The following is a 12,158-nucleotide window of genomic DNA, read 5'->3' as shown; positions in this document are numbered from 1 at the left end:
AGACTCGCAAGACGTTTTTGTCTTGCGAAGCAAGCCCATAGGGAAATTCGTCTTGCGAAGCACATCGAAAAACGGAAAACCCTTTCGTCTAGCGGGTTTTTCGTCTTGCGAGGCATTCGTCTTGCGGGGCACCACTGTAAAATGTGTTTAAGGTTGCATCTTGTTGTTTAGTTGTTTAGTCGTGTCCGACTCTTTGTGACCCCCTGGACCAGAGCACACCAGGCACTCCTGTCTTCCACTGCCTCCCGCAGTTTGGTCAGACTCATGTTTGTAGCTTCGAAAACACTGTCCCACCATCTCGTCCTCTGTCATCCCCTTCTCCTTGTGCCCTCCATCTTTCCCAACATCAGTGTCTTTTCCAGGGAGTCTTCTCTTCTCATGAGGTGGCCAAAGTATTGGAGTCTCAGCTTCACGATCTGTGCTTCCAGTGAGCACTCAGGGCTGATTTCCTTCAGAATGGAGAGGTTTGATCTTCTTGCAGTCCATGGGACTCTCAAGAGTCTCCTCCAGCACTATAATTCAAAAGCATCCATTCTTCAGCGATCAGCCTTCTTTATTCACTTCCATACATCACTACTGGGATAACCATGGCTTTTACTATACAGACCTTTGTTGGCAAGGTGATGTCTCTGCTTTTTAAGATGCTGTCTCAGGTTGTCATCGCTTTTCTCCCAAGAAACAGGCGTCTTTTAATTTTGTGACTGCTGTCACCATCTGCAGTGAGTAAAGTTGCATAGAAACCATTAAAAATGATTGCCAAGTACTTGCAGATATGATGATGATGATGATGATGATGAAGAAGAAGAAGAAGCTTAAGCACTACCTGACCTTTTCAGAGGGTAAAATTAAAATTATTTGGTTTCCAAAAGCAGTTTATGTATCTGGATAACTCAGTTGATTAGACTAGAGGATTATCAAGGCCTTTTCCAACCCTACAATTCTTTGATTCTATTATTCATCAAACGTAGTCTTACCAAGCTAAATGTTGCACAGTCACATAGTAGCAAATTTGAATCTCTCACACCTCAAAATGTATTTTTAAGACTGAAGAAATGTGCAAAAATTAAGTTCCACACCTGTAGTGATAGCTGTGTTAGCAACATGGGTTTTAAACAGGAGAGAGAGAGAGAGAGAGAGAGAGAGAGAGAGAGGAAGGAAAGGAAAGGAAAAAGGAAAGGAAAGGAAAGGAAAGGAAAGGAAAGGAAAGGAAGTGTTTGGTGGGTGCCTTCTCAGGTGCAACGACCTTCCAGGCGTGTTTTGATAAAACAGCATGGCTTTGTTAAGTTGCTGGTCCTCCTTGCAAATTTGCCTTTCCACGGTGATACTTACATTAGCAACCTGTGGGTTTTAAAAGGAGGAGAGAGAGCGAGTTTGGCATTTGGGCCGAGCGTTCTCTTGGGTGCAGTGACCTTTTCAGACATGTTTTGATTCCACAAAGCGGTGACCTTTCCTTACACAACTCCCAGCCAAGGATTCCTTTTTTTTTTAATGTAGCCAATGTAACTGATTTAGAAAGATAAGTGGGGAATGTGAGCGGGTATATTTGGACGGTCCACTCCATATGGTGCCAACGCAACAAAGATTTGGACGGTCCCCAGCGGGATAAATATACCCGGGCCTGGATTAAGCAAAGTTTGACCAAACAAAGGGAGTGGGGTCCAGACCTCGCAGGGCTGTCGCTCTTTGAGGATCCATTACAACCTTGCACCCGGTCTCTCCTCTTTTCCCTGTGATAACTGCAGTAGCGGGACTGGTCCATGCGACGTCGAGACATTTTGTTTCAGGTGGGTGATGGTGATGCTCAGAGGAGGATGAAAAGGTGAGAGCGGAGCCCTTGGGAGGCGTTTTTTCAGTGTCAGCTTGCGATAAATAATGATATTTTTAAATAAACGAGTTGATATAATGAAATGAAGAGGCGACTGGATGGTTGGCGCCAAGTTAATGTCGGAAGGTTGTTGCTGAGGACTAGAAACCTAGGGCCAGATTCAACCAATGGGTCCTGCTGAAGGATGTCTATGGTGAGGACATCGGCGCAGTGGGGCTTTCCCCCCTCTCGCCTCCCCCTGCACTGCCCCCATTCTCCCAAATTGGCTCGGGGTGCCAGGAGAACCCCGACAATGGCGCCTTGGGGTGGAGAGCAGAGATGGTTGTCTCAGGCAAGCAGAAACTTGCCTGAACTGTTTAAAAACATAAAAATAAAGCTGGGAAGACTCTGCTTCCTTGAAGGTTTTGAAACAGAGCTCAGTTGGTCATCTGTCAAGAGTTCTTTGGCACTGATTTTTGCATTGCAGGGGGTGGGACTTCCAATGACAGTGGAACCTTGGTTCTCAAACGCCTTGGTACTCAAACAACTTGGAACCCAAACACTGCAAACCCGGAAGTAAGTGTTCCGGTTTGCGAACTTTTTTCGGAAGTTGAATGTGCTCCGTTTTGAGTGTTACACTTCCGATTTGAGTGCCAAAATTCCAATTTGAGTGACACACTTCCAATTTGAGTGTTACGCTGAGGTCTGTCTGTTTTTTTCTATTTATTTTGCGTTTTTGTGGCTCTTTTTTGTGTGACTGTGTAGAACCCAGTCCAGCTACTGATTGATTGTGTGACTGCAGTACATTGTTTATGGCTTTCATTTTATGGATCAACGGTCTTGTTAGATAGTAAAATTCATATTAAATTGCTGTTTTTAAAAATCTGGAACGGATGAATCCATTTTGCATACTTTCTATGGGAAAGCACGCCTTGGTTTTGGAATGCTTTGGTTTTGGAACGGACTTCCGGAACGGATTAAGTTTGAGAACTAAAGTACCACTGTATACCATTCTATGGTTCTCTGTGTTATAAGAAAAAACTGCGCCTATATCCCTTATTGGGTATCCAAGAGCCCGTACAGAGTTCTTATGTAGGTTCTCTTTACATTAGGAAGAACTTCCTGACAGTAAGAGCTGTTCGACAGTGGAATTTGCTGCCAAGGAGTGTGGTGGAGTCTCCTACTTTGGAGGTCTTTAAGCAGAGGCTTGACAACCATATGTCAGGAGTGCTCTGATGGTGTTTCCTGCTTGGCAGGGGGTTGGACTCGATGGTCCTTGTGGTCTCTTCCAACTCTATGATTCTATGATTCTATGATTCTATGATTCTATGATTCTATGATTCTATGATTCTATGATTCTCTATCGGTAGGAGAAAATAACAGAGGCCAACCAGAGAATATTGAGAAGCAAAGCAGTTAGTAAGCCTGATCTTTATTCAACTGTTGCAACAGGGTCTCCCGCTCACCCCACGCAGGAGGGAAGAGAGGAACCTAGAACATTGGTGCGCAAGCTCTTATACACAGTATAGACTTTTGAAATTGCCTCCCCTGTAGCTCAAGGCCACCCCCCAAAACATCATACATACATCACAGAAAGAGGTGGTCCTCAGCAGAAATACATCACAGGGGGGCGGTCTACAGCAGAAAACCTGTCTGTCAGGGTACCTGATAATGGTCACTGATTGCTTTACCTGGGCAGCCTGGCCATTCCCTTTGAGATGCTAAATCCAGGTCACAGCTCACCCTATTTATACACAAATATGCCCTAAAGACAGGAGTTGGGAGCAAAGAGACAATGGGGAGAATATTTGAGGTTGCTGGAAGAGTCAAAATGGCTTCAGGGTTGCTCTCCTGTACTATTTCAGACACGTGGTTTATATACTTACGTATGTGTTTGCCTTGTAAATCGGGTCCTCCCTTAAAGGGGACACGTATTGTGATGAGTCCATGGGGCGTGCTCTGGTCCATGGGGTCACGAAGAGTTGGACACAACTAAACGACTAAACAACAACAAACAACAATTGCGATAAGACCTGGAAAACCGACTCCCTGTGTTGTGGGTGGGTACAATTGGTCAGCCACAACACCCAATTGGTAGGTCCCTCGTACCTGGGTGCAATCTGGCCAATAGGACGCAGTCCAAACGGTTCGAGGGACCTATTTATGCCCACGCATGTGACCCAGAGCTTCCTCTTTCGGCGCATGCATCGGAACACCCGCCCACCTCTCCCTAATTTTAGAGCTTTGCGCTTGACCTTGCTATGCCATCGTGTGTCGTCTCTCGTTGGGACAGGGGCACGGCAGGAATTTCCCCCACTTGGCTGATTGGCTGTTGCCATTTAGGTTTCGCCTGCAGCATAGCAAATCATCACAACTTGTAAGATTGCGGATAGGCTCTGGTTCAGGTGATAGGGATGGGGGAACGCTCTCGCCATCCCTATGTGAAGGGTATTCCGTTAAAGGAATCCAGGGACTCGGTGGTTTGGTCAACCCCTGAGAGGGGATTGTGCCCGTGCCTGAGTCCAGGGGGACATTTGGGTGGCTGAGATAGCCTGTTCCCGGCTTTCCGCTCATCCAGGTGTTCACCCTTGGCTGACCTATGCCGGAACCCTGGGTCAGTGCTACTTGCATGGCAGGGAGCTAGTTGAACCAGAGCCTATGCAACCAGTCACTTTCTGTAATCAGTAAAGTTGTGGCCTAAATTCTGCCAAAAACAAAATTTGAGTCATGTGTGAATTTATTTAAGGGGGAGGTTTCTGGGTCTGAACACGCAAATTTATGAACGTTTATTCTATCTATCTATCTATCTATCTATCTATCTATGACCTTAGAATTCCTATAACAACTGACTGCTTCTGTATTCTGCTCTTTCTCTTTTGCAAGTCTTGTGCATGGGATAATTCAGCTCAGAACATCAGTTCTGTATTTTTTCATTGCCTGGGGAAGGGTTGTCCCCGGAAAGATTTGAGCGCTCGGTTCCTCTTTCTTTCGTTTTGCAAAAAAAATTCAGCCTTTGAGGCACACAGAGGCGAAACGCGGTTGGCACGATGGAGCCCGGGTGATCGGAATCTGTTGCACATTTTTATGAGCCAATTTCCTCTTCTGGTTCTTCACCCCCCCCCCCAACAAAAAATGCACTGAGTGACTGATTTATGAGTCACCCAAAACAAGAGTCTGGGTCAGCTTTCCCCCCTCTTCCTTTCAGAAAGGTCAACGAGGGGTTACGAGTTCAGGCATCGTTCAGGGGGCTTTTACGAGCGAGGCGAGCCCACCCACCCCCAAAATTCCCCCTCCAGCCTCCTTTTACAGACCCACTTCTATAAGTCAACATTTAAAAGTGGCAGAGACACACAAAAGAGGTTCCAAGCTTCCGTTGTTGACTTTTGAACGCTGACATTTTCCTTTTTTAAAAAAACTAAAATTTGTTCCTTTAGGGAGCTGGAAAGGTCTTGAAACTGGGGGGTCGCCCCCCATGCCCAGGAGAAGAGGGGCTTTGCGGCAGAGAGAACAGGCTGCTACGCAGATGGTGAGGTTGCGAAAGGGGTCTGGTCTTCTGTAAACCGACGGCACGAATCAGAAGGCGATGGGGGCAGCAAGCCATGGCCAGATTGGCAGGTAAGTAAGGGGGCAGCCCCCATTTTGGGGGGGGGGTTCTGGGGTGGCAGGGTGTTCGGATGAGCCGTAGGTAGGGAAAGACTCCTCCTCTGAACCCTTGAGAGCTGCTGCCAGCCAGTGCGGGCCGTACAGAGCTTCCTAAGCCAGCCCTGCAATTGGAACCACGAGGACTGGAATCTTGGCGTTATTTTAAAGCCAGTGGTAGAGCGCCTTCTTTGCATGCAAAAGATTCCGGGTTTGATCGCTGGCAGATCCCGGTAAGGCTGGGAAGGACTCTTGGCCTGAAACCCCAAAGAACCGCTGCCGGCGGAGAAAAAGGGATGCCATGGTCTGATTCTCTAGAAGGCGGCTTCCAGGGTACCATATGCCCATAGTCTTCTGTGACACGTGAGATCTCTGCCCCATGGCGCTTACAGTGCAGGAAAGGAGGCTAGGGAGAGAACTGAGCAAAAAGGCTAACACATTGTAGTCATTAGAGTGTTTGACTTAGAGCCTGCGAGCCCAGGGTTCGAGTCTCACACTCAGCTACATTTTAAAATTTTATTTTAGCCTTTTTTCTAAATAAACAAATGCTGGGTTTTTAGCTAGCTCCTTGTCTGTTCTCATTATTTTGGAAGGTTTTAAGTTGTTGTTCTGAATTGGTTGTTGTTGTTTTTCTGGTTCTGTTCTTTTTTTTTTGTAAACCGCTTTGAGGTGTTTTTTTAACCATCATAAAACAAATTTTATGAAATAGGTAAATAAATATGTTCTATCCTGCCTTCCCCAAAAGAGATAAGGTCATCAAACACAAGCATGTTAAAACAATACAGTTTAAAAGCAAGCAAGAATGTGTTTAAAACTTTTTTAAAAATCCTTAAAACTATATAAAAGCAATTTACCAACCACGTAAAAACATTTGAGAGCACCTAAAATCCTTTTAAGGGACGCGGGTGGCACTGTGGGTTAAACCACAAAGCCTAGGACTTGCCAATCAGAAGGTCAGCGGTTCGAATCCCTGCGACGGGGTGAGCTCCCGTTGCTCGGTCCCTGCTCCTGCCAACCTAGCAGTTCGAAAGCACATCAAAGTGCAAGTAGATAAATAGGTACCCCTCTGGCGGGAAGGTAAACGGCGTTTCCGTGCGCTGCTCCGGTTTGCCAGAAGCGGCTTAGTCCTGCTGACCACATGACCCAGAAGCTGTATGCCGGCTCCCTCAGCCAATAAAGCAAGATGAGCACCGCAACCCCAGAGTCGGTCACGACTGGACCTAATGGTCAGGGGCCCCTTTACCTTTTTTAAAATCCTTTAAAAGGGGATTGCAGACCCTCACAGTTGTCCATTATCAGGTAGCTTTCGTGAGGCCTTCCTGGAACCACGGTCTCTCAACCTTGATCCTACCTCACCGGGTTGTTGTTCTGAAAAAGGAGAGGATCTGCTCCTCTAGCTCCTTGGAGGAAAAGGATGGCTATAAATGTCACGATAAATAAAAATGAACAGAGGAAAGTTGGAAATGGAGGCTAAGGCTTCAGCCAGGGGGTGGGTGACTGCGGCAGTTATACAGACTTAGCACTGAGAATTAGGGCTAAGCAACTGGGGTCTGTGCCGGAGATTTAACAGGAGAAGGGGAATCTGAAATAACAAAGTCCCCGCATATGCACTTATTTAAACAATTTGCAAGAGTGCGTTTAATCCCACACATTCATTTATTTAAATAAGAATGCTCTTATTTCCACATATGAGTTTATTTAAATTGCCCTGCTTTCCAAAGGGTTTTCCAAACGTACAATAAACGGAGCCTGTTTCACGGCGGGTTCAGCCAGAGGGCTGGACCCAGTCTCCCTGCGGAACCCCTGCAACACTTTGCATATTAATTTGACCATTTCACCAATATCCAGAGGTTTTTTCTGCAATTCCTTTTCCTTTGATTGGTACGACTTGTATTGTTTATTTATTGAATTTATATATCGCCCTGTACCCGCAGCAGTTGACAGAATAAAGTCAAAATATAAAACCACAAAATCCATTAACAGAATAAAAATTTTTAAAAAATTAAAAGGGCATAGGATGTCAATCAATGGCCAGTAAAGCTATTCTTTTAGCATGTTCTATTTGGGGAGCTTGGATTTTGAAAAAAGTGACCCTTACCTCTCTGGGCTTTTGTTTCTGCTTTTTGTTTTTGTTTCATGAGAACTAGAAACTTGCCCTGCCTCCCCACATATTCCTGGTTTGTGGCATTTTTGTACTGAGGGAGTTTGAGGTCTCTCTCTGTGTGTTTGTTTAAAAGGCTTCTGGGCATAGATTTTGGCAGGGTCAGAAAGGAATCCATCTCTCGCCCCCAGAAGCAGAAGCCAGCCAGGTGCGCCCTGGTATTTATTGATTTCCTCTCTGTCTGGAGTGTTTCAGGTAACAACCTTCCCTGCAGGGCACAGATAGCAGACGCGGTCCAGGTGTTGCACTGATCTGCTTCGACAACTCCCCCCCCCATGCCCCCCTATGGCCCTCTTTGCAAGGCAACGAACAAATTCAATTTCCCCCCTGAAAACAAAATGGAGGCAGCAATGTTCATTGTTGTTGTTGTTTAGTCGTTTAGTTGTGTCCGCCTCTTCGTGACCCCCTGGACCAGAGCACGCCAGGCACTCCTGTCTTCCACTGCCTCCCGCAGTTTGGTCAAACTCATGCTGGTAGCTTTGAGAACACTGTCCCACCATCTCATCCTCTGTCGTCCCCTTCTCCTTCTGCCCTCCATCTTTCCCAACATCAGGGTCTTTTCCAGGGAGTCTTCTCTTCTCATGAGGTGGCCAAGGTATTGGAGCCTCAGCTTCAGGATCTGTCCTTCCAGTGAGCACTCAGGGCTGATTTCCTTCAGAATGGAGAGGTTTGATCTTCTTGCAGTCTAATGGGACTCTCCAGAGTCTCCTCCAGCACCAGAATTCAAAAGCATCAATTCTTCGGCGATCAGCCTTCTTTATGATCCAGCTCTCACTTCCATACATCACTACTGGGAAAACCATAGCTTTAACTATATGGACCTTTGTCGGCAAGGTGATGTCTCTGCTTTTTAAGATGCTGTCTAGGTTTGTCATTGCTTTTCTCCCAAGAAGCAGGCGTCTTTTAATTTCGTGAAAACAGATTTAAACCTCTCAAATTCTACGCGTCTGGGGGCAGCCTTGCCTAAATGACCGCGTTTTAAGCAGGTGTCGGAAAAAATGAGTATAGGAAAGGCCATCAAGTGGCAGGGAGTTCCAAAGTTTAGGTCAATTTCTCGCAAATGCAGAACAGATATTATGTGGTACTGGCTCTGCAGGTCGACGCAGGTGAGGGAGCACATATCAAAAGGAGAGATCCGAGGGCCAGACAGAGACTGCTTGAGGGCCGCATTTGGGATTTTGAGGGCCGCATTTGGTCTAGGATGATGTCAGGAACTGGAAGTTGGGGGGGAGGCACCGGTCCCACACACCCTAGCGTGACCTCTTGGGGTCACGCAAAGGAAAAGGGTGTGTGTCTTTTTTACCAACAAGATTTACGGTATTCCTTTTCACGCATTTCAGGCAGAGAATTCCCACTGAAAGCTCACGGGGCGCAACCGGAAGACCCCCCCCCCAGCTGGGGTTCCAGTCCACCAGATGCCTCTCTCTTGGTGGGGTCGGTCTGCGTGATGTGGGGGGAGCCAGGAATTGGTTAGCGTTTCCTACCCCAAAGCATATGCAGTCCAGATGGCGTAGCAACAGCTTTTCTTTTTTTTAAAAAAAAAGGAAATAAAGAGGGGGGGTTGGTGGGTGGGGTAGTATCTTCTGCAACCTTCCTCTGAAATCGGAGGGCTTTCATAATTGGCGAGTGGCAGAGAATTTGGCCCATTTCCCTGCTTATTTTTCTATAGGGGAATCTGGGGCCGGCCTTACTGTTAGGTGGGTGTTGTAAAACGGCAGCCAACTGCTGTTTAATTTGGCCAAAAACATTATACTGACTTAAGTCAGACCTCAGGAGGTCTGCCTAGCTAAGTATTGTCAACTCAGACTGGCAGCTGCTCTTTCCAGGGGACATTCCCAGCCCTACTTGGGGAGGCTGGTGGGTTTCGAACCCGGGACCTTATGCATGCAAAGCAAATACTCTCCCGCTGAGCTAGGGGGCCTTCCCCTTAAAATGAAGCTAAGGTTCCAGTCCTCGTTGTTCGGAATAGAGGGCTGATTTAAATAGGAACACAGCAAAGGGCTTTCTATGGAACCTTTTCAGATTGAAAACCAGGACACATGTCTTCCTGATCAAGTCAAATGACCTGCAGGCCAGTGTTTCCCAATTGTTGGTGTTTATACTATATATATATTTTTAGATATGTCTTGAGACAGTCTTTAAACCTCTTTTGTTGACCACCAGCATTACGCGTCCCCTTTTTAAGTTCGGAATAGAGTAGCTGCTTTGGAAGACGATCATCAGGCACCCGCACGACATGACCAGTCCAATGAAGAACATGGTTGATTGGGAACATGCTACTAACCTCAAATGGGATGTCTGAACTATTTCAGCGAACTAGTTCCTTCCCCGCCCCCTGCCCCCCCAGTAAATATGCTGAGGGTATATATCCTTTGTGTATTTGCAGGACCTCCAGTGAAAAGTTTCTGGGAGCGAAAATCCTGTTGAACTCTTGAAATGGGTTGGGTGGTTCAAAATGGCCAACAACAAACTTGTCTTGTAGGAAGGGGAATCGAACCCTGAATTCGGGTTTTGATTGGCGGGCATCTCGACGGCTTCCAGAACAGCTTGCCTGTGGCCTATCAGCTCTTGTTGGGCGGCCTTGACCAGGACTGCCGGGTTCCTCCTGAGAGAACGTTTCCTGCCACCCTTTTAAACGGTTGGCCCTCGTGGCTGCCGGCCATGTCCCACCCTGTCTGGAGAGCATAGTTTCCTGCCCTCGCGAGCCTTTCGCCTTGGAGCGATCAAACGCAGAGAGGCTGAACTCTCCCCCTTCTCAAGAGACTTCTTGTTTGTGGAAATAACTTATCTCTCTTCCGAGCTGCGTGGGACCTCTGCAATCGTAATAATCAAAGGGAGAGTTGACCTGTCATAAAGAAGGAATTATTTTAGGAGCAGAGAGACAGAACGCTGAATTTTGAGACAGATCGCAATCTCAGTTCCAAGAAGGCCTGATGGGGAATGAAAGCATTTTCCCACCCCATGCGACAGAGGCCTGGGATGCACAAAAGAATGTCTGCGTACCCGTTATATTTTCACAAGTGCTCGTTCTCTGCTCCCTGGGATGTTTGCTAGCTCAGGGCGACGTTTACGATGTTTGGTGACAGTTTTGCCGCGTGGTCAACGAAGCCCATTGTGAAAGCGGCTTTGAAAATTGTGCCACCCAGGTTGACGTTTCTGGGGAAAGGGCCTTTCCTCTACCCAAAACCACAGGTTGTGCGTGAGCGATGATGGCTGCGTCCCACCTCCCGTGTCGGAGGCAGTAAACACCACTGGATGAGAAGAGTTGCTGGGGATCGCCAGGGAAACGAGAATTGCTGTTGCACTCAGATCATGCTTGCGAGTTTCCTTAGTTGACCCCTAGGATGGGGGTCAGCAAGGTTTATCTTGCCTGGGCCGGATCAGTCCCACGGAGATCCCTCCATGAACTGGATCATGCCCTTGCCCATGATTTTCGGCGTCTGTGTGTGTGCAGGCGCAATTTTCACACCTGCGCAGATGCGATTTCTGGTGCCACGGAAGCGAGTCGTCTTGCTGGTAGCTCGGTTTGGGGGCGGCTCGTGGGCCAGTCAAACAACCTCCGCAGGCCGCTTTTGGCCCATGGGCCTTAGGTTGCTAACCCTTGCCCTAGGAGGACAGGATTGCTGGACTAGGTGGCCTAGCTCCAGGGCTCTTCTGATGGAACCTCCAGGCCCAGAGACAGTCTACCTCGATCCATAGGTTCTTGGGGGCATTTGGCTGCTGTGAGAACAGGGCTCCTTTTGCCCTGATCCAGTACCTCCACCTATTCTTATGTTCCTGGAATCTCATGTAGTAGAAATGGGCTAAAGAACTTTCCTCCGAGATTTAGATTCTCCGATTTGGCCTTGATCGCCTTGATTCAAGGTATACTGCCCTGAAACAGGGAGGCTCCATATATCCATTAAAAAATCAGAATACAAGAAGGGCCAATCAGCGGCTGGATCTGGCCAACGCGGGGCACTTCTATTATGGCAACCTCTTCTCCCTGCGGCCAGCCAGGTGCCCAAATTGGATAGTCCTAGAGCAGGAGCTGGGCATAACAGTGGTGCTCTGTGATTCCCTCAAATTCTGCCCCTGACAGGAGAGGTAGAACGTATGTTCTAGGCAATTGTCCTTTCTGAACCCCAGCTAAAGCTACCATTCATCACACCTTGTGACCATGTTGTTGCCCCTCTTCCTGACCCCCTGGACCAGAGCACGCCAGGCCCTCTTGTCTTCCACTGCCTCCCGCAGTTTGGTCAATCTCATGCTGGTAGCTTTGAGAACACTGTCCCACCATCTCGTCCTCTGTCGTCCCCTTCTCCTTGTGCCCTCCATCTTTCCCAACATCAGGGTCTTTTCCAGGGAGTCTTCTCTTCTCATGAGGTGGCCAAAGTCTTGGAGCCTCAGCTTCAGGATCTGTCCCTTCCAGTGAGCACTCAGGGCTGATTTCCTTCAGAATGGAGAGGTTTGATCTTCTTGCAGTCCATGGGACTCTCCAGAGTCTCCTCCAGCACCACAATTCAAAAGCATCCATTCTTCGGCAATCAGCCTTCTTTATGGTCCAGCTCTCAC

General features: G+C 47.6%; 1 protein-coding gene across 3 annotated transcripts in view; it reads left to right on the top strand.

Annotated features, from left to right (window-relative positions):
• ADAMTSL4 (ADAMTS like 4) overlaps window positions 1-12,158 on the top strand; it is a 77,733-nt gene that overhangs the window by 21,671 nt on the left and 43,904 nt on the right. For 2 of the 3 annotated variants that reach the window (XM_083476932.1, XM_083476933.1), the window contains one exon: window positions 5,239-5,419. In XM_083476932.1, coding sequence (XP_083333058.1) covers window positions 5,388-5,419 — 32 coding nt within the window. In that variant the 5' untranslated portion in view covers window positions 5,239-5,387. Of the gene's footprint in view, window positions 1-1,718; window positions 1,785-5,238; window positions 5,420-12,158 lie in introns of those variants that run through there. The other variant, XM_083476934.1, reaches the window with a different exon arrangement.

The sequence above is a fragment of the Podarcis liolepis genome (genome assembly GCF_965112155.1).
Source record: "Podarcis liolepis genome assembly, chromosome: 15".
Taxonomy (NCBI): domain Eukaryota; kingdom Metazoa; phylum Chordata; class Lepidosauria; order Squamata; family Lacertidae; genus Podarcis; species Podarcis liolepis.
Note: the sequence above shows the minus strand (reverse complement) of the source record. Positions and strands in the feature narration are given on the sequence as shown.